The sequence below is a fragment of the Hyla sarda genome, chromosome 10, assembly GCF_029499605.1.
Source record: "Hyla sarda isolate aHylSar1 chromosome 10, aHylSar1.hap1, whole genome shotgun sequence".
NCBI lineage: Eukaryota > Metazoa > Chordata > Amphibia > Anura > Hylidae > Hyla > Hyla sarda.
The window spans coordinates 66697867-66725288 of record NC_079198.1 but is presented as its reverse complement, the minus strand read 5'-3'; the positions used below and the strand labels follow the sequence as shown (position 1 = coordinate 66725288).

General features: G+C 42.3%; 1 protein-coding gene across 4 annotated transcripts in view; it reads right to left on the bottom strand.

Annotated features, from left to right (window-relative positions):
* Positions 1 to 27422, bottom strand: part of PLEKHA4 (pleckstrin homology domain containing A4) — a 90780-nt gene that overhangs the window by 8716 nt on the left and 54642 nt on the right. Inside the window, exons 2-21 of one of the 4 annotated variants that reach the window (XM_056543092.1) lie at positions 19928 to 20075; positions 18277 to 18384; positions 17792 to 17864; positions 17588 to 17688; positions 17356 to 17471; positions 16012 to 16410; positions 14794 to 15814; positions 14490 to 14570; positions 12786 to 12878; positions 12430 to 12498; positions 11274 to 11354; positions 10478 to 10627; positions 9544 to 9642; positions 7669 to 7777; positions 7454 to 7563; positions 3216 to 3314; positions 2907 to 2967; positions 1775 to 1872; positions 1504 to 1683; positions 518 to 880 (exon numbers count right to left, since the gene is read on the bottom strand). In XM_056543092.1, coding sequence (XP_056399067.1) covers positions 518 to 880; positions 1504 to 1683; positions 1775 to 1872; positions 2907 to 2967; positions 3216 to 3314; positions 7454 to 7563; positions 7669 to 7777; positions 9544 to 9642; positions 10478 to 10627; positions 11274 to 11354; positions 12430 to 12498; positions 12786 to 12878; positions 14490 to 14570; positions 14794 to 15814; positions 16012 to 16410; positions 17356 to 17471; positions 17588 to 17688; positions 17792 to 17864; positions 18277 to 18384; positions 19928 to 20014 — 3498 coding nt within the window. In that variant the 5' untranslated portion in view covers positions 20015 to 20075. Of the gene's footprint in view, positions 1 to 517; positions 881 to 1503; positions 1684 to 1774; positions 1873 to 2906; positions 2968 to 3215; positions 3315 to 7453; positions 7564 to 7668; positions 7778 to 9543; positions 9643 to 10477; positions 10628 to 11273; positions 11355 to 12429; positions 12499 to 12785; positions 12879 to 14489; positions 14571 to 14793; positions 15815 to 15981; positions 16411 to 17355; positions 17472 to 17587; positions 17689 to 17791; positions 17865 to 18276; positions 18385 to 19927; positions 20076 to 27422 lie in introns of all 4 variants that reach the window. The other 3 variants (XM_056543091.1, XM_056543093.1, XM_056543095.1) reach the window with 3 other exon arrangements.

Genomic DNA, 27422 nt, shown 5'->3' with positions numbered 1-27422 from the left:
TCTGATCGCAGGTGTCCGGCAGCTTGGACCCTCACGATCTCTGTGCAGCACCCAGCATGTGTTTAAAACGGTGGGTGCGGATTGCAGGGGTCGTGACTTCACAGCCATGCCCCTCATGACGTCACACCACGCCCCCCTCAATGCAAGTCTAATTGGGGGGGGGGGGGGGGGCGTGGTGTCCGCTACACCCCCTCCCATAGACTTGCATTGAGGGGGGGTGGCGTGATGTCACGAGGTGCGTGGCTGTGACATCACGACCCCAGCGGCCAACACACAGCGTTCAGAACTAAATGTTCCAAATGCTGGGGCAGTGGAGTACCCCTTTAACATCTAAGATATAGTCTCATGCTTGGTATCCACATCAGAGTGTATTCTTTATATATTTAATGCATTCCAGCATAAAGCCCTGACAGTTCAAACCACGCCTCAAGCTAGCCTTCAGCACTCTAAGGTGGTGATACAATGCTGCCAAGAAGCAATGGATCTAGCATGCAAACAATATTTGTTTGAAGCTTACCCCCTGCTTATCGTAGCTGCCATTGTGCATATCTTTTTTCAGTTGCATGCAGGCAGCCGTGACAATTTTACTGCTTGTTCTTAATGGAGGAGTCACCTTTACCATCGGAGAGATCTCATGACTTGTTACGGAGGTAACATTTTCGGTCTGTGGCTCCATGACAACACTGTATGTAGGGTCCTCAGGCATTGTATCAGGTGAGGGCTTTTTCACATGGTTTCCAGTCTTTCCGTGCAGTGGTGCAGATGTATTGCTGGGGTAGAAGGAAGCAGTGACCCTCACCAGTGTTGGTTTTCTCTGTTCTGCAGAGGTTTTATCCAGTGCCTGAGAGCTTGTGGAAGAATCCGAAGAAGAGGATCTCAGCTGTAGGAAGTTGGTAAATGTTATTTAGAGATCATTCTTTATAGCCACTCTCTGCTCGGACTAAAAGCTGAAGGTCCCTATATACTTTAGACAAACGTAGTCCAAACCTGTTGACTTTTGTAGGACTAGCCAACTGCATAAACTAGTGTATGGCAGCCCCCCCCCCCCCCCCATCTCTTCCCCCACAGATGTGGTCAGGGGAGGGATGACTTTATCATGTTCGATTTTAACTGCCCAACCCATTTGTTCTCTGTGAGATAAGCCGCCACTCAATGCAAGTCTGACTTGATTTGCATTGAGGGGGTTTGGTCATGACATCACGAGCCTCTGGCACTGCATCCAATGCTCTAAACAAACACTGGGTGCAGCATGGAGATTGTGGGGGTCCCCAGCAGCAGGACCCCTGTGATCAGACATCTTATCCCCTATCCTTTGGATAGGGGATAACATGTCTAGGGGCGGAGTACCCCTTTAAGAGTCCTCAATAGAGGGCCCCATCTATCAACTCAATTCCATAAGGGTGTTGGGTTTTCTAAACAAATTTAAATTCATATTATACGAGACAAAATAGTTAATATAGTTATTATACTTGATAATAAGACCAATTCTCCTAAAATACTCACCCTGCCCCCTATTGGACCTGCTGTAGACCTCTGGGAGTTCTGACGTTGTGCTGTAACACCAGGCTTAGGTTTCTCATGAATCTGAGCCTCCTGATGCCTACGCATGCGCTCCATCTGCTCCTCAGCACTCATCCTTTGCTTCCGTACAGTTCCCATCTCTGGCACATTGGGAGGTGATGCCTTAAAAATCCAGAGAATTAAAAAGGGACAAACTTTTTAACTTCGGTTGTAGTGATGGCAAAAAATTCCCAGACTTTCAGACATATCATACCTTTGGTTCTAGAGACATCTTGTGACCTGAAGGTATGGGTACTGGGCAGGAAGACTGAGCTGGTCGAATATTTACTACATCCTTAGGCAAAGCAGCATCTTTAATAGAAAAAAAATGTAAGATAAATTAACGTATTTTTCGCCCTATAGGACGCACCGGCGTATAAGACGCACCCAATTTATAGGTGCAAAATCAAAAAAAAATAAAGATTTTTAACCCAATAGTGGTCTTCAACCTGCGGACCTCCCGATGTTGCAAAACTACAACTCCCAGCATGCCCGGACAGCCGTTGGCTGTCCGGGCATGCTGGGAGTTGTAGTTTTGCAACATCTGGAGGTCCGCAGATTGAAGACCACTGCATAGGAGGTAATACTCACGTGTCCCCGCCGCTACGGACCCATTACCACTGCCGTGGATGTCGCTCCATCGCTGTCCCCGTCGCTCCGGAACGTCTCTGCTGCCGGCCATCCTTGCTCTCCGTCACCGCCATCACGTTGTTACGCACGCCGACGCACGTACGCGACGACGTGATGACGAGGAAGGAGAGCGCCGGCCATACAGGGGGGGATCCCTGAACGGAGAAGACACCGAGGAGGCAGGTCAGGTCCCTCCCGGTGTCCTGTAAGCACTAACCCGGCTATTCAGTCGGGCTGTTCGGGACCGCCGCGGTCAAATCGCGGTGGTCCCGGACAGCCCGATTGAACAGCCGAGTTAGTGTTACCTTCCCTTCAGACACGGCGGTCAGCTTTGATCGCCGCGTCTGAAGGGTTAATACAGGGCATCACCGCGATCGGTGATGTCCTGTATTGGCCGCGGGTCCCGGCCGTTGATTGCCGCAGGGACCGCCGCGATAGGTGTGTATTCGCCGTATAAGACGCACCAACTTTTTCCCCTCCAGGTTTGGGGAAGAAAAAGTGCGTCTTATACGGCGAAAAATACGGTAGATGACTTCTAGTATTATAATCTGCTATAAGTCCCTTTAATAAAAACTATAATATTGACATTTGTATATGTATAACCTATATCAATTATATGTCCTGTTGCTTAGTTATAGTATTCAATCCAATATTTAGCAAGCAAAAGTATGTAGATGACAAATATAAGTATGACAAAATATAAAGCAGTAACTTACCAGTGGGTGACTGTGGGGCCGCTGTGCTGTCTGGCTGCTCAGATAATCTATCTTGTTCTTTCTACAAAGAAGATGACAAAATTGAATTCTTGTCTAACAAAAAAATTCAACATGACTAAATATGTATCAATACTTTTGAGATTACCACCCACAATTGAAATACAAAACAAATAGTCATCTTCTCAAAAGAAGTTGCCCATTATAAAGAATATATGAAGGAGTTAAAAAGCTTTACAAAAATCTGGTCTGGAGAATGGGTTTCAGTGTATTATTTAATAGATGCAGCACTTGGAGTAGATTTTAACCAACCTGTTCACTAACCAGCCCTTTAGTTTGTCCTCCAAGCTCAGTGCTAGAAGTTGGATGATCTTTGGGTAGAGGTGGTCTAGGAGGGACAGCGTCTAACTCCTTTAAAAAAAATTTGAAATTGGTGTCATTTTTTTTATAGAATTCACAATATTATACACTTGTAATATTGTAATGTTTAAAAATAGGCACTAACACAGTCAATAGGAGATACAGTCAGTCAGCACCACTCTACCACAGATTCAATGCAGTCCGCAGGATATTCTCCACATATGCAGATCACACAGCAATATGTTTGGTGCCAGCGCCCAAAGGCAGACATAACCACAGTACCTTGAGAAGGATAGATTACAAAGCACCCAGAACGTTCCTTGCAAAACTTGCTGCTTTATTTCTTAGAGTGGGATATGCATCCTTGTCTATATATCCCGCTGTAAGCATTAAAGCAGCAAGTTTTGCAAGAAACGTTCTGGGTGCAGTGTCATCTATCCTTCTCAAGGTACTTTAAATAGGCACTATCTGATTCAAAAATGGTTTGTGTTCGGGGCTTCGTGCTCGTGATTACAACGATACATACCTACCTGTATGAAAAACATTAAAAGTTAATGCGGTCAGATTTGTGCCCATAATCGCAACGAAGGGACGCCTTTAGTGCGCAAAAAGTCAACAAAGTAGGAAAAAAAATAACAGAATTTATAATCATGAACCAATACCACAACCCTAACACAAAACCCAATTTAGACTAACTTGGGACAGAAAATATTGAATCTGCGAACTAGCTATCCCAAAAGATGATGCTTAGTACTGAAGAGCTGTGGTAGTCATGCCTACTCTAATAAACGAGCCGGCACTGAAACAGAATCAGGCTTACATACTAGCTGATATATGCCTCGTTAACATACTTGCCTATAACATCATGGCAAGAGTGAACCAATATATACCCGTCAGACATAAAATGAAGCTATCCAAGTCCCATAAGCAGCAAAAATAAGCTGCTAGCAAAACAAAACAAAAAACAACAACCACAACCACAGACAGACCTTTGGTGATAATAACCTTGTTGTGCCATATCGCCTGTAAAACTACACTCAACTAATCACCTTACCTGAAGGTTAAGCCATATCTAAAACTGCCAAGCTACGGACTCAAGTTGGTCTCAGGAATGGCATCCCGCTGCGAGTGACCGATGCCTTCATGGCCATCATGCCTGTAGATGTGACAGGTCTTTGCGTAACCATCATACCTGTAGACGTGGCAGTTCTTTATGTGAACCATCGTGCCTGTAGACTAGCCAGGTCTTGCGTACCATCATGCCTATAAATGTGGCAGGACTTTGCGCAACGAAAACATGTCAGTAACAACAACAACAACAACAACTACTATGCAGTGTATCCCCCTGCAGATGTGGCATGTACGAAGGGTTTACAACCACCTATGTGTAGTGATGTGGTTTCTCTGAAGACGTGTCAGTAACAACAACTACGCAGTGTATCCCCCTGCAGACATGACAGGTATTATGCTTATACAACCACCTATGTGTCATGATGTTGTTGCTCTGAAGACATGTCAGTAACAACAACTATGCAGTGTATCCCCCTGCAGTCATTGCAGGTATGAAGGGTATACAACCACCAATGTGTCGTGATGTTGTTGCTCTGAAGATATGTTAGTAGCAACAATTACGCAGAGCATCCCCCTGCAGATGTGGCAGCTTTGACTGGTATCCAACTGCTTATGTGTCATAATGATGATATTCTAAAGATGAGTCACTAACAGTAAGTACTCAGATTGTCCCCCTGCAGCCATGACAAATATCACCAGGTCCACAACTACTAGGGTAGTGCAGATCCTTGGAAAAGGTTGTAAGCTAGATGCTGCGTGTAACATGAGAAGTTGATCCATATGTTGACAAATAAGTGAGACTGACTTGATGTACATATTATTATATAATATATATATATATATATATATATATATATATATATACACACACACACACACACACACACACACACATATATATACACATATACATATATATACACACACACACACACTAATGTTTTATTGCTAAATATAATATCAGCTGTAGTAATAAATAGCCAGAACCTCTGCTGAAACTGACAGACATAACACAACTGAAAACATATGCATGATTTCAACAATATCTAACACATACGTGAGATGATGGCTGTAGTAGTGTAAGTGTGCTATCTAACGTATAGATTATTATGAACCTAACAAGAGTATAAATTTATTTTATTTATTTATTTATTTATATAGCGCCTACAGATTCCGCAGCACTTAAATGTAAATTTAACACCAGTAAATGGTCATGGACGCATGACTGATGTTAAGCTAAAATGCCACGTATGACTGCACAGTGTTAAAACACAAAATTATATCAATGCTCACAATATGGCAGTATCATTCTTATGAATGTCTACCCGAAATAAATGCTACACAATTTATGCACCGTAAGAAATACTATGAGCATATGTACCCTGTAAAGCAATCAGCGTATGTAAAATACTGTAATATATGAGCAAATATACCATATAAACGATACGAGCAAAAGTACCGTATAAGCTGTGATGTAACCTACCCTCGCGGGGTGGTCAAAAACATCTCATGAGGCAGCCACAGGCTACGCGATACTGCGATGCTCTGGCAAACTTACACTACAGGCAAACAGCGTGGCTCCGAGGGGAGAAGCGGCTGTCAACATTCTGAGCAGTGGCGGTAGATTAGAACGCTGAACTTCTGCCCCAGACGCAACATGTCCGCAAAACATCACGTACACCCCACCAGTAGGTGAAGGGGCGTTATATACCCCTGCCCCCTACCCACAACTCCTTTATGCCCCACCTAGAAGTGCAGGGGCAGAAATACTCACGCCCCTCGCACAAACACAGCCTTATAGGCTTAATACATGTTTTACATCTTGGCAAAACGTTAAACCTTTCTAATATACATCATAAGAAAATGTTATTTCCTTGTTCTAGAAATCATGGCTTATAAAATGATGGCTTTGTCCAAGCTAAAGTTCAGGCTTGGACAAAGTCAAGTAAATGAGGGTTGGCTAGCACTCCTCTGCCTCCTCTCCTGTCTGATAGCACTCCTCTGTGTCTGATAGGACAGGAGAGAGCACAAAGGAGTACTATCAGACATGAGAGAGCACAGAGGAGTACTATCAGACATGAGAGAGCACAAAGGAGTGCTATCAGACAGGAGTTAGCACAGAGGAGTCCTATCAGACAGGAGAGAGCAAAGAGGAGTGTTATCAGACAGGAGAGAGCACAGAGGAGTGCTATCGGACAGGAGAGACCGCAGGACCTGTCCGTCCAGCCGATCAGTATTAAAAGCGATGTCCCATTTCAGCCACTGTGTAGGTGAGCTGGCAGGTCTTACTCCAACTCAGAAGCATTAAGAAGAGGAGCAGCGGGGGAGCATGAGGGGCCCTAACAGAAGCTGTTGGGACCAGAGTAGGCAAGAATGACTTTTTTAGGGTAGGGTTACATGTGCCCTATTTTGCTGCTTTGTATTTTCCTAACCATTGAAATCAACGTGAAGCAAAATCAGCTGCATATTTTGCTACCCTTTAACTTCAATGGGTAGGAAAATATGCAGTGGCAAATACGGCAAGTGTAACCCTACCCTTAAACTTTTACAGCAACAGATTAGATATATTAGATAGAATTAGATAGATATGATTTCCCTTTAAGTAATACAATAAAATACATTTTTGAGAAATTGTCTTAAATTTTGTTCATACTGCTTGTTTTATAAATACCAGTAAGGAATACATAGGGGAGAAGGTTTTACTATAAACACAGGTACCACTATGAACACAAACTTAACATGGGACATATATAAAGAAGGATTAGTGCACACGTGAATACATGAAATCATGTGGCCCTATTGTAAATCTTAGAATAGGCAACTACAAATGTAGTTGTTTAATGTAGTTGTAGTTGTTTGCCCATATGTTTTACAGGCTTCGGAGCTGCAGGGAATTCCATAGGCACCGCTCACATTGCATAGTTAAACTATATCATTCTTGCTTTATTTAGCCACCACTAGCGAGATGATGCAGCTGCATAGCAGTAGAGATGCAGGATGGGTAATGGGGAATCAGGTATACTGTTTGTGTAATAAGTGCTGTCGGAGTCCTACAGGAAGAGTAGTGGCCTGTGCATTTTCTTTGACATACAGCATACATAGACTTTAGCTTAGCTTACACTGAGGGATTTCTCTTGGACAATCGGATTAAGTCCAGACTGATGGTAAAGAAAACTCCTCTGGAAGGTTGGCTGTGTGTCACTGGCAGGTGAGGGTGGCATCATCATTGCTGCGTACAGAACATATAGTATTAATATACACAAAAAGAAGAAAAAAATGAAAAAGGTGTCAGAAGAGGGTAAAAAAATTTAAGAATGATTTTTCTTTTCAGTACCAGGATGTCTTGCAGGATCAGGAATGATGTGAAAGTTGTTTCTGTTAAATCTAAGGCCAGATATGATGTCATTAATCATCCAGAGATCTCTCTGAGCTGCTGCCTGGTCCTAAAAAGATAAGAAATGTATTAAATCCACCAAATATCTGATGCAGGAATATATTTACAGAATAAAAGTGTGGTGTCCCAGAGCAGAGTCACCTGTTGGTACTCTAAATACTGTTCAGGTGGCTGTGGTCTCAAAGGTTACTGCTCTGTCATTAGTCTGTCTCTGAAAGGCAGAGGTCAGTCTATACATTTTATAAGAGCATTCGTAATTTGTCACATGTGTAATGTCCCACACGGGAAGATTCTAAAAGCACATGTTTAGTTTATTATGGACTCTATCCTACCTAGCAAGTCCCGCTACAGAGGTACTACAAGAGGTAGTATTCAGAAGATATTTGTAAGGGCCAGATTGCAAAGAGACTAGGCTCACCTGGGGTTACCCTTTCTGTATGCACTGTAAAGCAGTGTCCCAGATAACCCGAGGAAGCTTAAGTGAGGTAAGGGTTCCTTACAGTTTACGAGGTAAACCCCCGTGAAGACCCCTCATAGGTTGTTCAAATAAATAGGATGTAAAGCTAGTGCAAGCCTAAATCTCAGTAGAAATACAAGTCTCAGTACAACCAAATCTCAGTTCTGCAAATTACTCCTGGACTGATGTAATGTACCAGTAAAGGATATACTCCTGTACAGTACTGTCAGGTTGAGTCCCTCATTTTCCTAGGGGCTCTACTGCAGCATCTCCCCCATAGTAGTAAGTCTAATTGTTGTAAATATAGTGCATAATGTTATGCATAGGTATATCAAGTATAAATGACCTTTAAGGACCTTTGGAGGTATCACCTGTTAAGTTCACATGATGTGTTCGGTTACCCAGAGAGCACCAGTTGACCACCTGACCTACAGCTTGACCTATGGGCTTCTTGCCCAGACCCCCTTTATAAGAGGGGCAGCCATTACAATCTGTAAGTCAACTCATCTATGTCTGCTGTCTCTACCAAAGTCAAGTCACTAGTCAAGTCAATTATAGTCAGAGTGGCTGTATTGAAGTCTGACCCAAAAGTACTTCAAGTCCCAGCAAGCTGCAAGGTAGTTTCAGTGTTACTGGTCGACTCTCTAGGATCCTGGCCTAGCTGTAAAGACTCTAACAACTGTCTAATCTCAGTAAAGCTACCGTTAACCCATACCTAGTCTTGGACTATTATTGCCCTGCCTAACCTTGGGAAAGCGCTGCTACCGTTCAGATGGTTACCGGAAAAACCCCTCTGGCGTCACGAACATTAGGGGTTAATAACACATTGCCCCTGGGCTATACCATCTGCCCCATCAACCTACACCCTTCACACCCCATGGTCACACCACAACTTTGGCGTCACTACACTGACCATTTACAATTTGCTCCTGAACTACAACGTGTATCTCAAGAACGGTATCTCAAACCTAAAATATTCTTAAGTGTTATTCTTCTATGTTAAAACAACACCTGAAGTAAAATTCAATTTATCTTCTATAAACCATGGCTTTAAAGGTGTTCTTTCCCGGGGCCTTGTGTACAAATGACAGCTTTATTTGAAGTAGTGGTTTGTGGGAAAATATATGGTGATCAAGATTTTCACCATTCTTACTACGTAATACTACAACCCTCATCATACACTTCAGTCTAAAAACACAACCCTACCTTTTGCATCACAAACTTGATATTTATGCAACCTGACCAGGAGCATACAAGCCTGTCAGATTACCATACACGCTATTCACTCTGTTTTACCCCTGCTCATCATAAAGTATTAATGGTGCCCTGGGGAGACTGTATAACGTGTGCTTACTTACCTGTGGGTGTCCTATTTGACTGACACGTTCCAGAGACTCCCTCACATTGTGCAGCTCATTCTCCAGCATACGATATTCTTCCCATGCTCTGTCTCTGTCCTGATTCACAAAATGCAAAACACAAACCTCAGTATTTCCTTATTAATATCCCCAGCAATGTCTGTGTGACAGACAGTTAAAAGGAATGGTGGTAAGTGAAAAAGGGGCAGAAAACTAATTGGGTACATACCATTTATTACAATTTACAGGCAGAATTTGGACCAGAATTCTATAATATGCTGTGTAGCAGATCATCATGAACGTGTTTACATTACTATTGCTATCCTCATTGATTTAAGATGGGATTCTGTTGCTCTGTTCACACAGCAGAATTTTCACTGCAGAAACATCACATTCCACTGTGTGAACATATCCTTAAAGAGTGTAATGGTGTTTTAGCAGAATTGTCTCCCACCCAGGCTTAGGAGGATCACTACATTGCAATCCCTACTGAGACATTGGCCTTCACTTTGGTGACATTATGGAGTTTGCAACAACTTATGTACAATATTGCTTAATGCAGTCTTCTACTTTGCCCTTGATTGACAGTGTCAGACCTTGGCTGTACACACAGGGTGTAGCGGTAGCAGTCGTATCGGGCCCTGGTGCCTAAGGGGACCCCAAAGCACATCTGCCTAGTAAGAGACCAGTATTATAAATGGCACATGGGGCCCTGTTGCAGATTTTGGGACCCAAAAAGGTTTATAAAATCCCTTTATACATAGAGGACAGGAGCTTCTTTAGGGTCCTGTACAGTATGCAGTGATACAAAGTGGTATAAAGTCAACTGTTGATCACCGTCTACTGTTCTTACATTATTTATATACTGTACCTATACAGGAACTACAAAGGTTTCTGATAAATCTTGGGATGAGTAAATAAACTGTAAACTCACCAAAGAGAGATCACACAGCCTGGCCCGCACGTACACCAGGTCATCCTGCAGGAGCCTCTGCTGGTACCAGATATTGTCAATCACTTGTTCCTGACCCTGGAACTCATCAAGGTGTTGATGGGTTACCTGAAGCGCGTCTTCCAACTTTTCCTAATATAGAAAATACAAATTAATGTGACTATGTATACTCTAGATCATGTAGATCTTATTTGGAGGAGAAGCTTAAATACTTTATAATCCATTTAAAACAGATGTCACTATATACTGTAGGAATGCCAGTGATCCACTACTAAGCTGCCTACTGGATTCTTGCTGTGATGCACTGGCACATCTTATGGTTTCATTCTATATTATTTTAAATTAACAAAGTTCATGGGCTCCAGTGGAAAAGCTATGCCTGGATCTATATACTATATTAAACAGTAATAACATGGGTGCCTTGTAGACTATACCCCCACACACCTAGAGTAGAGTATAGTGTGAGACTGTGGCCCAGTGGGGAACTATGCCACTGACACTGTTGCTTTAAAAAGGTCTGGGTGCAAAACAAATGTGCATTAGGAAATAAAACATTGACAACGCGCATATATATGAGCTGGAAATACATCACTATTCTGCATCCACACATATATGTGTCCAATATGACATGTTATGAAACCGTGTAATTCTGAATTTCTGAGAATGGCTTCAATACTAGAACACTGCTGTTTGGGTAATTCCATAAAGTTGGTTAACTCCATGAAATTCGTTAATGGCGCAGTAGCACACATGTGTGGCCACAAAAAAACACAATTACCTTTTCAGCTCGGAGATGAGCAGATTCCTCCTCAATTCCAGCAAGTAGTTTATCCTGACCACACATCTTTGTCAGTAAAACCTGTAATTGAAGTTAAACATTTTTGAGAGGAATTGTGACTTCTAGTAATACTTTTGTTAAATAAAAAATTTATGACCATTAAAATTATTTTTTTCTTCATGCTCAGACACGGCTCCATTTATTTTCTATGGGCTTTTTAAATGATGTTGCAAGGTTCCCAGAGGAGGAATGGAGTGGTGGTTACTAGAGATCAGCGAAGTTACAGTGATTCGATTCGTCACGAACTTCTCGGCTCGGCAGTTGCTGACTTTAGCCTGCATAAATTAGTTCAGCTTTCAGGTGCTCCGGTGGGCTGGAGACTCTGAAAGCTGAACTAATTTATGCAGGCTAAAGTCAGCAACCGCCGAGCCGCGAGATTCGTGATGAATCGAATCACTGTAACTTCGCTCATCTCTACCGGTTACATACCCACTGCCCATTTAGTTCATTTGCAGCTGAAATTTTACTCTGAGCCAGCAGCAGGGATGACTGGCTCAGAAGAGAATATCCCTTTGATACTGATGAGATATCAGATCCTGGCATTGCTATGATGAGCTGATTGAAGAGGACGAGCACTGTCATCACATTATTACCAGGCACATTTTGCTGCAATTGTGCCTGGTAGTGCATGTAGCTCAGTCCTATTCACTTCTATAAATCTAGTCCATGGACCACAACCTGACCTGTTCACAGATATGTCACTTCCCCCCTATTTTTAACTTGAATTTTTTTTGGTTACTTTAAGGCACCTTCAGATATCCATAATAGAACAACATTTTAAAATTATTTTTCTAAAAATTTTTTCTGGATTTGTTCTTTTGAAATCAGCTGTTACTCTCAGCTCAAAATAGATGGCTACGACACAGGGCAGAATTACAGCCATCTCAATGCAGCCATTATTGGAGTCCTATGCCCAAAACCTAATCTGTCCATAGACTGTCTTTACATGGCACCTTGCAGGAATATGACTTTACATGGTAGGACAGTAAACCATATTACATAAGCATAGTGGTAAAGTTAGACTTTACACACTGATCAGACTGTCCATATGATCTTCTAATACTTAAGTGAGCATGCATTATTTAAAAATACTTACATCAATACTATTCTCTGCAATGCGAGCTGGATATGGTGCCCGGTCTCGATACTGTGTAGTTCCAGTTGGCTACAGAATATAACAACAAAGCAAGAGCCAACTTTAAATGAAAACATCTACAGATAGGAGTACATTTCCTTGGAAATAAAGGGCACCATCATTAATAAACTGCTAATATTGACAAACAGAGAACGTGAAGCCATATGAGCTAGCATGTGCATGAAATTAGCATTTTATTTAAAATGTCAGGACCCAAAGGGAGAAATGTGGGCAGGACTGACAGTGCTCCAGGAAGTAAGCCATACCCCCTGAGCGACTAGATATACATAAAAAAAATTAAATAGTGCAAATCTCACCACAGCACTCAATGACATCCTCTTTCCAGCTGGTAGATGGGGACGATTGGAACCAGGAGGCAAAGGTGGTAGGTGTGAATAACTCATCGAGCCCTGTAAAGCAACAACAGCTTTGTTTTAAAGGCGTAATCTGGTTTCAGAAAACTGTATTTAACTTAGACCATCAGACTCTGAAATTGCACTGCATTAGATGTCATGATTAGTATTGATCATAGCAATCATAGCATCTAAAGGGTTATTGGTGGACATCAGCAGTATCGCTAATGTCCACCATTAGTGGTGGTAACCGGGTTCAGCCGTGCATGAAGCGAGTGCAGCCCCTGCGCTCATTTCAGGTTTATGACGTAAGTGCAACTAATTACCTAACCCCAAGGCCGTAGCCTGGGGTGCAAAACACCTCTAAATAGTACCCCCTAAAACATAACTTTTATTATATATCCAATTAAAATAAAATTAATGTAAACCCAGTGAGATAAATATTAAAAATGGGATGTCAGGTAGGTTAGTGCTTGTGAGATCTGAGCATCATTGCTCCACTGTCAAGGGTTCTGCAGTAGCCCTGTACGCCTACTCTGACACCAACTAAACACACTAGATTGCCGCCTCTACATGTTTCGCCGTCTCCACAGCGTTTTCAAGAGGCAAACTGTGGCAACAACACTACAAAATAGCGGCAGGGGCTATTTATAGATAGTGCCCCAACCATCATCACTCGGCGACAGCTTCCCGTCACCTATCCCATTATCTCACTGGGTTTACATTAATTTTATTTTAATTGGATATATAATAAAAGTTATGTTTTAGGGGGTACTATTTAGAGGTGTTTTGCACCCCAGGCTACGGCCTTGGGGTTAGGTAATTAGTTGTGTTCCTTGGCCTCTATAGTCCCCTTTTGGTCTAATTTGGGGGTTTTATGACGTAAGTGTACATCATGGTGCTCCCAAGGCACCTTGATGAAGATTTAAGTCATGGGTCCTCTAGGGGTTAATTCATATTACACATATAAATGAAACATGTTTAAAAATGGAAAATTTTCTGGAAGTAAAAAAAGAGAAAAATACTTTGAGTCTTAACTAAGCAGAGGGTTTTGCTAAGATTAAAAGAAAAGAAAAAACACAATGTGGCCTCAACAAGTGAGTTGTCAACAATAGAAAGTTATAAAGCTTCTTCAAATGGAAATCCAACAAGGAGTGTGGAAACAGATGTTGGCTGTTCTCTGTCATTTGGGTGTAAAATCTGGTGCAAATATAAGCAAAATGTGTCATATCTGTGATTTTTGTCTTTACTATGAATTATAAAAGCTGGTAAGATATTCAGCGAATTGTAGGAGTTTGAGATCAAAATATTCAGCACCATGGTTTTCTATGCACAAGAATGGGTGGAAGCTGTCGACAACATTTTCTCAGCAATGGACTAGAAGGATATATCATCAGGGATATACTAGAACATATGATACGATACAATAAAAATAGACCAGCATCCAGAGATTAAATCTTAGCTGTCCCTTCCAAAACTTAAAGATATTACGAGGCTTTAGATGCGATCACTATCTGGAGAAGTCAGACTGACTGAATTACCAGAATGACTTAATGAAATATTAATTTAAGATTTTTCTGGCTCCATACCACTCCTACAAATTTGTAAATACACAATTTTCTTCTCCTAAACGTATTATTATATTAACTCATACCATGATTCACTCACCATCTTTGACAGGTGCCTCGGTGTGTTGCCAAGACCTCGGCCGGAACATACAGCAGGGGGGAGAAGTGACCTCTCCGAATACTATTGGCAGAAAGAGATGGAAAATTTATCAAAACAGGAACACAGTTGTAACGAGAATGTTTTCCAAAACTACAAAATGAAACAAAAGCTATTTGTATGCAATGATTCCAATATTCAGGTGTGTGCTTGTATCCATCACAATGAATTGCTGGAAGTCAAATTAAATACTTTAATTAGAGTTTAAAAATTGCAATGTGAGATGTATACATACAAAAATGCCTACCCTTGGTCCTTGACCCCTATGTCGTCTTAGTGATGGAGTCAACGAAAGGTCTGCAGAGTATTCTTCTACTATGATCCTCTCTGATTGAGCGTTTGGTCTGATCTGCATCCTACCGGTGGGATATCCATGAACTCTAGGAGGTAAATTAACTCCACAACCATCCAGCCTTTCATCTTCTGCCCCCGAAGGTTGTGATCTTCTAGTATACCGATTAGGACCCTTTGGCATTGTAGATGCAGAGAAGGTATCATCAGATGGCAAAACATCGTACCTATCTGATGGAGTCTGAGGCCTTGATACAGACTTCACAATGTGACTTCGGGTTCTAGAGCTGGTTACAAAATAGTCTCCTGGTCTTTCTTCACCATGTCTGATAGTGGTCGAATTAGAAACTCTGTCTTCTGAAGGAACGATATCTACCCGCCCAATTGGTGTATTGGACCGAACAGTAATTCTTCCTAGTGATGGAGATCCAGTCACCGCCACAAACACATCCTCATTGGAAGCAGTTTTATGCTGCTGGGTTTGTACTTTTGGAGTGAGACTTGGTGTAAGGGGCATGTCTCGTTTTGTTAGACTTCCAACAGGTAATAAGGTCTCTGGACGGTGGGGAGATTTTTCACAAGGCAATGGGCTTCCATACTTCAAGTTAGGAGGAGGACTTCTCTTTATCATCCTGTGTCTAGAAACTTCTGAAGGTGTAGGTGGAAGAGACTGTGATCTTGAGGCCTTAATTATCCTCTGAACTACGTACTCCACTCTTTCTGGTGAGGTCCTTGATGGAGAACAAGAAAGTGGGGACATTTTTCTAGCATCTTGTGCTTCGAGTAGCTCAGACTGGGCCATGAATTTTTCATCTTTTAAGTTCCAGTTCCTCTCTGAAATGTCGGCTCTATATACATGAGAAGGGATGATGGCAGGAGAAGAGGGAGCAGAGCGGGAGTGAGGAGAAGAATATTCATCGTGTGGGCATTCAAAGCCCTTTGGTGGATGTCTAGGAGGACTCTTGTCTTGGTAAGGCCTGTGAACATAAGAACCAATCAGTTATATATATATATAGTAGTACATTACTCATCAGATGTAACAAAGTATTAACACGTTTTATGACTTGCATGTACCTTTTCAGGCATATGCAAGATTATCCAAGCAGAACATTATAGTTTAACTAACACCACAACAGATGCTTACACTGACGGACACTTATGAAAAGGCACCCACTCTTCATCCTCAGGAATGGAGTCCTTTCCCTCCGCAGACATCTTTGATTCCACTTCATGTCTGTTGTAAGTGAATTCCACATGCTTTACACTGCTTTCTGGTGTGGGTGGAGGGACAGAACCGTTCTGGGATACTGTAGTATAGTGTTGCATAGCATCTGTTAAAGACTCCCTCAGCCCACTGAACAAGCGATCTTTCTCCATGTCTCCATTTCTGTCCTGGTCTGGAAGGCTGTCTCTGGAGCTCCCATCTTGTGATCTGGTTTCAGACAGATGGGCAATCTCCAAAGATTCTGCACTTTTTCCATCATCTCCAGCCGTATTTATTTCAGAGTGGGAGAAATCCTCATAGCTGGCATACAGCTCATCCTGTGGGGTCAAGTTATGACCATGGCTATTCCTGAAAGGAAAGAAAACAAAACTAGGGTTAAACTTCTCAAAATACATAAACTCAATCCTAGGAAAAGAATGATTGAACTCCCTACATAATTCCTTTGTGAGCCATTAGCAATAGGTCATTTTATACCTTTTTGATTGCTGTATTTCAGAAAAATGTTAAAACAGAAGAAACTGTAAAGGCAAAATTTCCACAAAAAAATGTGAATTCTATCTTAACAAGGTATAAATGCTGATGTGCATATTTACTCATACAAAAGGGCATCTTCACGTCGTCACATTTTTGCACCTCTATTACATCAGAGTTTCCAGGCCAGACTGTGGGCTTACTGAATCAAACATCGATCTCTAGAATTTAGCAAGGTTTGGTCACTAGGCTTACAGTTGGTCCAGAACATTGAAATGGAACAGAGGTGCAAAAATAAATGGGCCTATTATGTGCTTGCGTGAAAGTGGCAAAATTACATGATTATGGCCAGTAGGGGAAGACTAAAGGCGTGGTGGTGCCCCCTATAATCTTTTTTCGGGCTCAGTGGGGCATCCATAAGTATGACTGTGCCTGATATGGCAGCTCAGCATCCTTCAATTGTATCAGCCTCAGATAAATGTGTCACTGTCTTAGTTTTACAGCTATATCTATGACAATCCTATCATCCAGGTCTACTTTACAATTTCAATTAATAGACCGTTAAATTGTGCAGAAAGGATATCATCCCAACTGTTGAAGTTATACCCACATATTAAATCGGATTTACTTCCGCTAACATCTTTTCTCTCTGCCATCTCCTGTAGCCAAGGACAACTCTTTTCTTATTTCTCTCATCACGTATATTCATACTTTCATTAAGATTCTGTCTGCAAGCCAACGTGAAACTACAGAAGCTGCTCAGTTCACAGACTTCAGATGGCTCCTGTACATACACAATATTAAGTCACCCAATATTCATACTTGTTTTTGTTGTCACCAACGACCAGAGCAGATTGATTCATGGCACGGATCCAGGCATTCATGTCTTCCTGAGTGTCGGCTCCAAAGTAATAAGTCCTCATGCCAGGGTGTTCTGCCTGAAAAGGTCACAGTACATTAATGCTGGCTACTATGTGCATGGAATGGCCATGTTATGAGTTTATATAATCCTCTCAAGTAAAGTTATAAGCTAAAGAAAATATGTAAAGCTGACCTTAAAGCAGAATCTTCTGTTCTTTACTTCTCTTGGGTTAGCTGGCAAGATTTCATAGCTTGGTAACAAAATACTGCCGAGTACAGTTTCCTCTCTGCTGTCTGCACAAAAATACAAGAAAAAAAAAATCATAAAATAAAAAAAATAATAAATGAGGAAAAAAAAATGGTAAAAGGGCAAATATACAAGTTGGCTCTACTGTACCTCTATAATAAAACAAGCAGAAGTCTGACAGCACAAACCACCTCCTCTTCCACAGACGTAAGCCTGCACTGTCCTGCAAGAATAAAGGACGTTCAGAACCAACATTCAGAAGATCGGAATTCATTTGTAACATAATTCTTATACTTCTGCAAAACATTTAGAGAAAAGTTATATAAAGCGCATACAGTCTGTGTTCAATTGTAATTTTAGATAATTCCACTAGGGGGACACATCGCACCTTTCACAATTACTGTTATTTCTGCCTTTGGGTATTAAGACTTCATGTTTTTATTCTTTGCATGCAGTATGTATACTATAACTAAAAGCGTAAAATGGATGAAAAAAAAAAAATGACACTATAGTATCTTTGTGTATACAAGAAAATGCTGCAATAAAAATGATAAATCGAACCAAAAAGAGCTATACATATTCTTATACATTTTAGATGTATTCTGTATGATTTCCTGCCTTTAACCATCACTAACCTGTTTATAAAGCCAGCCTCTAATCACCACAGGAGAGTTTGGGTCCCTCTTAATAGAATATTCTCTTTTTCCAAAGGTGTGCACTCTCTTTACCGATCTGGTTGACGGCTAAACACAATAAGTGAGGGTCATGAGTGCACTGGAAAGGCAACATTTCAGCACATTTAAATTTCATTTTCTTTGCTGCAGATAATAGAAATCAGATTGCCCATTTATCCTGATTAATGATGGAAGGAAATTGCCTGGAATGTGCGACTGAGTCACTGCAGGGCCCAGCAGACAGCCATTTCCAAGTACGTGTCCCAGCTTTCTTTTCTACCAAGAGACACTACTTGCCCAAAAGAATTTGACAAAGCTCTAACCCAGTGTGTCCCAACCAGAGTGCCTTCAGGTGCAAAACTACAACTCCCAGCCAACGGCTGTCCAGGAATTCTGGGAGCTTTAGTTTTGCAAAAGCTGGAATCACAGTAGTTGGGAAACACTGACCAGCATATTGGTGGATGCTCAGGCTCAAATCCAATAACATAACCCTAACACAATAGGGCACAAAAGGTCAAGGAAAATAAAAGTCCATTATGAGCCAATCCCTGATTATTATTATTTATGGGTTGATTTACAAACAACCCATTTCATATATCCTGGAAGGGCAATGTTAAAATGTAAGAGTTGTACAGCAAAAGAAACAACCTTTGCATGCTTTCAAAAAGTATAAAGCGACTTACTAATATACAATGTTATTGGCCATAGTGCAGAGATCTCTCCATATCAACTGAACTGTCTGGCTTGTAGATGCGACATGAGATCACACTCTCTGAATGCAGCGTGCTCCTGTCCCTGCTCCTATCCCTTCTGTCTGCTAAAGACTAGATAATTGATGTGAAGAGGGGGAGCTCATATTACTGTTTTTATTATATTTTAAGGCTGCAGGAAGCCTTTCACAGTAGCTTCCTTAAGATCATGCTCACTGCTGTCGTAGAAAGGCATCCAGCTACTGTTAAATCTAATCAGCACTAATATTAGCTTCTCTCTTCACATCATTGGCCTCCTCTTTAGCAGACAGGAGGGGAGGGGGAGGAGGGACAGAACCTCTGCTTTCAGAGAGTGTGACATGATGTAACAGCTTCAAGGGAGAACTGATATGGAAAGAACTTTGTACTATGGCTAATAACATAATATTAGTTGCTTAATTATACTTCTTGACACTATACACAGGTTGTTTCTTTTGCTGGACAATCCCTTTATAAGTGGACATGTTTTGTCTAAATGGAATAATTTCATATGCTGGACTCAATAAGATAAAGCAACCATCTGTGGCTAATTTAAAGACAAAAATCTATAGGGTAGTGGTGCAGTCATGAAAAGTTATGGAGATTTATCAAAATAATTTTTTACAACACTAGACTTGTTACATAGCTGGAAATTATAACATCCCCATTTTGAAAAGTTGTAAACAACTTTGCACGTGTTTCTCAACCTTTGGAGATGTCATTTATCTCAACAAGTGGTGATAAACAAAATACTACAGAGAGTTCCGCCTTTAAACTATGTTTAAATAACTCTAGGTAGCTACAAACAATGAGTTTCATTCCCTGATAGATCCAGCTCCCCGGGGTAAAAGGAGGATTAGAATGTTTCTTTAAGCTGCACTCACCCTTGACCCTTGGCTGACAGAGGCCGTTGTGGTGATGCTGCTGGCCATGCTAAGCCCACTCCTGGGACGCTCCATTTCTTCAGTCATGGTTCACAGGTTCCAATGTAAAAGGGATTTTCACTTGCTGGATCAGGAGTTCATAAATTCCCTGTAATACAAGCAATCCATTAATGATCAATCCCCACTAACTCAGCCAGAAAGCAAATCTAAACAGGAAACAATGTTTCACTGCCTTCCAGCAACCATTCTATATGACAAAGAGCGGATTGCCCCTTGTAGACAAGGTGGCCTATGGGATACAAGCAAAAATGTTACATTATGCTTTACAGGATACCGAGTACAACTGGCCAGTCACGGTGTAACAGTAGTAGAACTATACCCCCCAATGTTTACTTGCATTTCCATATACTTTATTTTAAATATTATTACACAACTCATCAGAATATGAACAATTTACAAAAAGGTCCAAATTCCACCAAATGATTGAATAATATGAAAGTTGTGGTCTAAATTACAGTTAGGAGCCAGACCATATAGCTTCTGAAGCAGGGAAGAAAGTCTTAACAGAGGGACGTTCCTTCCAAAAGAGGGACAGAGGTGAATGGAAGCCTGGACTGGAGCGTTCTGCAATACCTCCCATATTATCAAAGGTTTAAATTCATGTATTCTGTTATCTTGTGCAAAAATTCAGCAGAACCTAGTTGACTTGTTCTTCTGCCATGAAAATTCCCCTAGAGGTTGTTGCCCAGTGTTTCCAAATTATGGAATGCTTGTGGAGATATAGCTCGCTCCATTCAGGAGTCCCGGAAAGTCAACCCAGCAGGAGCTGTAATTCTGAACCTTTATATTTGCCAACCAGGATATACAGATAAAATCATTTTGGAAGGGGACAGCTAAATAAACTTTTTTTTTTTTTTTTTTTTTTTTTTTAACAAAAAGTTTCAAACACAAACCACCAAATATCTGTTTATTTCCCATTTTTTTCCCACAGCCTCATACACAGTGAAAAAAAATTAAAATAAAAAAAAGACCATGGTACCTTCCAGCTGTACTGCCTAACAAATAAATGGGCCCTTTGTAATGTAAGACCAGTCCAGTGTCCGCAGGGCCGGTTAGGAGTTCATAGTAGAAGCTTTGTAGATTCCTTCCAGGGGTTCAGCTGGGGCACACACTAGCCGTGGCCCAAACACTGCTGAAGCTGGCTGTGCATGAACCAAGGCTTGAGACAATGCCACCATTAATTTCCCAGACTCAGCTTCATTACAAGATGAAGGATTCATCATTTACAGTCAGTCAGTCATTTTATAAGACCATTACCAAGCATTGAATAGACACAAAGCCTATGAATGTACATAGCCTACAGCAACAGGGTCCAAGTCCTGTAAGACTTGATACTGTATAAGGGCTGCAGAGTCCTATAAATGGTCACTTTCTAAGCTACTCTACTTTCCAAATACTGTGAGATGAATGGCATTTATAGAGCCGCAGTAAGAATTCAAACAAGAGCTCCAACCAGTGTCAGCGGTCGGAGATAATAACCGGTTATAATAGACCACTGTCCTACTAACACACTTGGCACTTTCAGGAATGTGATGACCAACAGAAAAGACAAATTTAAGGGGGCACAATAATAATAATAAAAAAAAGGCAAATCTTTCATTTAGGCTCAAATCTGCACTTCTCAGTAGAAGTCATGTGAACTAATCTGCCATGGACCCCATCTGGAGTAAGGGCAGTGGCGTTGCTAGGGTTGGTGTCACCCGGTGCGGTAGAAAATGGTGTCACCCCATACCTACCCCCCCCCCTCCACATAATAAAGTTTTTATCCTGTTGTGACGGATACCACTAGTGTAGCGCATTGTGAAAAATTCCACTATAATAATTAAATATACCAATTGCCACAGAATGGAAAAGCGCTAAAGAGGTTTTCACCATTTAAAACTTCAACTCCCAGAATTACTTAAATGGGTACTCCACTGGAAATGATTTTCTTTTGAATCAACTGGTGCCAGGAAGTTAAAATCTGAATCCTTCAAGTAAGTAATTTACAAACCTGTTTAACTTTCTGGCACCAGTTGATTCAAAAGAAAATGTTTTGCAGCTGAGTACCCCTTTAAGCAGTGGTGAGGTTATGCTGGGAGTTAAATTTCACTCATCTTAACTGCAGAACTTACAAGTGACTACAGCTCTGATAGGACATAGTGAGGAGAATACACAATGATATCAGTGATTACAGGTGACGTCTTCTCTATAGTGAGGAGAATACACAATGATATCAGTGACTACAGGTGACGTCTTCTCTATAGTGAGGAGAATACACAATGATATCAGTGACTACAGGTGACGTCTTCTCTATAGTGAGGAGAATACACAATGATATCAGTGACTACAGGTGACGTCTTCTCTATAGTGAGGAGAATACACAATGATATCAGTGACTACAGGTGACGTCTTCTCTATAGTGAGGAGAATACACAATGATATCAGTGACTACAGGTGACGTCTTCTCTATAGTGAGGAGAATACACAATGATATCAGTGACTAGAGGTGACGTCTTCTCTATAGTGAGGGGAATACACAATGATATCAGTGACTACAGGTGACGTCTTTTCTATAGTGAGGAGAATACACAATGATATCAGTGACTACAGGTGACGTCTTCTCTATAGTGAGGAGAATACACAATGATATCAGTGACTACAGAGGTGACGTCTTCTCTATAGTGAGGAGAATACACAATGATATCAGTGACTACAGGTGACGTCTTCTCTATAGTGAGGAGAATACAGAATGATATCAGTGACTACAGGTGACGTCTTCTCTATAGTGAGGAGAATGCACAATGATATCAGTGACTACAGGTGACTTCTTCTCTATAGTGAGGAGAATACACAATGATATCAGTGACTACAGGTGACGTCTTCTCTATAGTGAGGAGAATACACAATGATATCAGTGACTACAGGTGACGTCTTCTCTATAGTCTTTCCTTATCTAATTCAGATGTAACATACCACCAGGTTCAGCTAAATGTTCTCTCTGCAGAATGTGACGCCCAGACGTCTCCTCACTATGTCAGCGCATTCTCATCCTCTATATGAAAATAATTATTATTATTATAAACCTGCCAGACACTGTATCCTCTAAATATAATAAACTAGTATACACTAGGGCTGCACGATATATCACAAAAACAATCGAATCGCAATTTTTGCTTTTTTGCCATATATCGATATGGCCCCCGGGAAAATTTGCGATTATCTGCCCGGGCGGATCCCGTGTGTGGCTGCAGCGCGGGCTGGCCAGGGCAGATAAAAACAAATTCAAATATTAAAAGTCTGTGTTTCCCAACCAGGGTGCCTCCAGCTGTTATGAAACTACAACTCCCAGCATGCCCGGACAGCCAAAAGCTGTCTGGGCATGCTGGGAGTTGTAGTTTCACAACAGCTGGAGGCACCCTGGTAGAGAAACACTGATCTAAGTAAAGGGCGCAGGGATAAAAAATATTTAAAACATTATGCTCACCTCTTCCCGATCCCTACATCTGTACACCTCCGTGCGGTTTCGGTGTCTCTATACAAGCTGTAGGACCTTTACCTTCAGCCAATCACTGGCCGCAGTGGTGTCACATATCAAGCCAGTGATTGGCTGAAAGGTAAAAGTCCTCAAAGGTCTGCAAACACACACAAAACTAGCTTGTGTGCTGCCGGGGAGGAGGAATGTGACGGGAATATGTGACAAGGGGTGGAGGGGGCAGAATGTTAAAGGGGGGGAAAGGGGGAATGTGACAGGGGGGCAGATTGTGATGGGGGGAGCAGAATGTGACAAGGGGGGGGGAATATGTGACAGGGGGAGCAGAATGTGACAAGGGGGGGGAATATGTAACAAGGGGGTGATATGTAACAAGGGGGGGGTAGAATGTGACAAGGGGGGGGAATATGTGACAAGGGGGGGGGAATATGTGACAAGGGGGGGGAGGGTGAATATGTCACAAGGGGGCAGGGGGAATATGTGACAGGGGGGGAATATGCGATAAGGGGGGGAGGGGGAATATGTGATAAGGGGGAGGGGGAATATGTAACAAGGGGGAGCAGAATGTGACAAGGGGGGGGGGAGATGTGAAATGGGCGGTGGGCATAAAATGGGTGAATAGTTGTAAAATTGAGGAGATTGGACATGACATAAGGGGATTTCACAATTTATTTATTACATTGCATCACATATCGAAATCACAATATTTACGCCATAATCGCAATCGCACATTTTTCCCATATCATGCAGCCCTAGAAAACACTACACTCTATGAATATAAACCTCACACACCGTGCCCCCAGCAGTAGCACCCCCATCATCCACCAGCTGATGCTATTACCACAGAACAGGGGGGGTAGGGGGAATGGGGGGCAGGGGGTGCCCTGGCAACACCCCCCAGCAGTAGCACCCCATCATCCACCAACACCCCCCCATTCCCCCTATGGTAATAGAATCAGCTGCTGGATTATGGGGGTGCTACTGCTGGGGGAGGGTGCTGGTGGATGATAGGGGTGTTACTGCTGGGGGGGCGGGTGCTGGTGCATGATGGTGGATGATGGGGTGCAGCCTCATCATCCACCAGCAACACCTCCTCCCCCAGAAATAGCACCCCCATCATCCACCATGATCAGCAACACCTCCCCCCAGAAATAGCACCCCCATCATCCACCAGCACCCCCCCTGCTGGATGATGGTGGTGCTACTGCTGGGGGGTGCTGGTGGATGATGGGGTGCAGCCTCATCATCCACCAGCAACACCTCCCCCCCCCAGAAATAGCACCCCCATCTTCCACCAGCACCCCCCCCCCCAATTCCCCCTATGGTAATAGAATCAGCTGCCGGATTATGGGGGTGCTACTGCTGGGGGAGGGTGCTGGTGGATGATGGGGGTGTTACTTCTTGGGGGTGCTACTTCTGGGGGGTGCTGGTTGATGATAGGAGTGCTACTGCTGGTGCACGATGGTGGTGCTACTACTGGGGGCTGCTAGTGGATGATGGGGTGCAGCCTCATCATCCACCAGCAACACCTCCCCCCAGAAATAGTACCCCCATCATCCACCAGCATCCCCCCCCCCTTTCTGGTTGATGGTGGTGCTACTGCTGGAGGGGGTGCTGGTGTATGATGGGGTGCAGCCTCATAATCCACTAGCAACAATCCCCCAGAACTCCCACAGCACCCCTTTTTCTCTCTACCTGGCTGACTGGTGCAGACTGGTTGCTGGCTCGGCTGCTCCAGCTGTCCCTGGGCTCACTAGTGTGGGCGGCGGCGCGTCCATCTAGCTCCGCCCGCTGACGTCCCGTCACAAGCTGGGACGTGTGCCGGAGCTAGGGTGGGGGTGGAGTTTGGTGCTGTCAGACGGGGGTGCTGTTGCTGTCAGCGCTGAGGACCGGGGAGGGGGCTGTCAGCGGCTGAGGACCGGGGGGGGGGGGGGGGGGGGGGGTGCTGTCAGCGGCTGAGGACCGGCGGGGGAGGGGGGGCTGTCAGCGCGGCTGAGGACCGGGGTGGGGACTAGGTGCTGTCAGCGGCTGAGGACCGGGGAGGGGTGCTGGCAGAGTGGTGTCACCCCATCAGCATGGTGTCACCCGGTGCGGTCCGCACCACCCGCACCCCGGTCGCAACGCCACTGAGTAAGGGTGCCTGTTTTATTCTGCTATCAGGAAAAGTGTGTGTGTGTGTGTGTGTGTGTGTGTGTGTGTGTGTGTGTTATGAGTCTTTGAGCTCGCTGACTACAATATAGTCAAAGGCACTGGCATAATGAAAACTCACCCTCCTCAGTAAAGAAATTAGCACCTTGGAATGATGTAATGGTGCCAAGAGCTGGAAGTCTTAAAAGGGTATTCCAAGAAAAAAATAAAAAATAAATCAACTGGCTCCAGAAAGTTAAACAGGTTTGTAAATTCTATTAAAAAAATCTTAATCCTTCCAATAATTATCAGCTGCTGAAGTTGACTTTTTCTTTTCTGACTGGCAACAGTGCTCTCTGCTGACATCTCTGCTTGTCTCGGGAACTGCACGGAGTAGAAGAGGTTTGCTATGGGGATTTGCTTCTAAACTGGGCGGTTCCCGAGACACGTCTCATCAGAGACCACTTGGACAGAAAATAACTCAACTTCAACTTGGAGGTCACTGCATTTAAAGGGGTATTCCAGGAAAAAAAAAACTTTTTTTTATATATCAACTGGCTCCAGAAAGTTAAACAGATTTGTAAATTACTTCTATTAAAAAAAAATCTTAATCCTTTCAGTACTTATAAGCTTCTGAAGTTAAAGGGGTGAAAAACTTTTTTCTTTTAAATCAACTGGTAGCAGAAAGTTAAACATATTTGTAAATTACTTCTATTAAAAAAATCTTATTCCTTCCTGTACTTATTAGCTGCTGAATACTACAGAGGAAATTCTTTTCTATTTGGAATGCTCTCTGATGACATCATGAGCACAGTGCTCTCTGCTGATGTTATTATAATAATAACAACGCTTTATTTATGGTTGTCCTTAGTGGGATTTGAACCCACGCCCCAGCATTGCAAGGCAGCAGTGCTAACCACTGAGCCACCATGCTGCCATTAGCATACATCTGCTATGCATCTGCTATGCATGGTTGCTAAAATGGACAGACGTCAGCAGAGAGCACTGTGCTCGTGATGTCATCAGTGTTCCAAAAAGAAAGGAATTTCCTCTGTAGCATTCAGCAGCTAATAAGTACTGGAAGGATTAAGATTTTTTAATAGAAGTAATTTACAAATCTGTTTAACTTTCTGGAGCCAGTTGATATAGATATATATATATATATATATATATATATATATATATATATATATATATATATATATATATATATATATAAAAAAAAAAAAAAAAAGTTTTTTCCTGGATAACCCCTTTAAACTGGCTTTAATGTGTTGCTGAACCCCATTTTTGTTCTTGAGGTTCAACATTCCTTAGTGGTTTTTCGGGGATTGTTTGTGTTTAACTTTTGTATATTCTGTTTAGTTTGTTAGTAATAATAAAAAAAAAGTATAAAAAGTAAAAAACCTGAAAACTGCAAAGTGGCACATTATTTTGGAAAAGATAGAACATTTCTACAAAAGCCTTCCGTCTGGTGTATTAGAAGGTCCCCTTGAAAATGTCCGGCGTCCGATACGTACATAGGGGAGCAGGCACAGGAATCCGTTCAGATCATGGGGAAGACTATGGCATATTAATACTGATCATATTTAGTGTTTATGTTATCCTCCATCATGGCACTTAAGCAATTTGTGGGCACGTATCCAGCTGGTCCCCGTTTAGGGTTACAATTACCATACTAGGTGTGTATAAGATTTACAGCAGTGCATATTGGCAGATAATTATTACTTGTATTCTAGTGACATGAAGTTTCTTGCCTGAGGTCTACAAGTTGTTGTGTTAATATTCCTGATACCACTTCCATCTTGCTGTGTGTAATCAATTGTTGTATGTGAA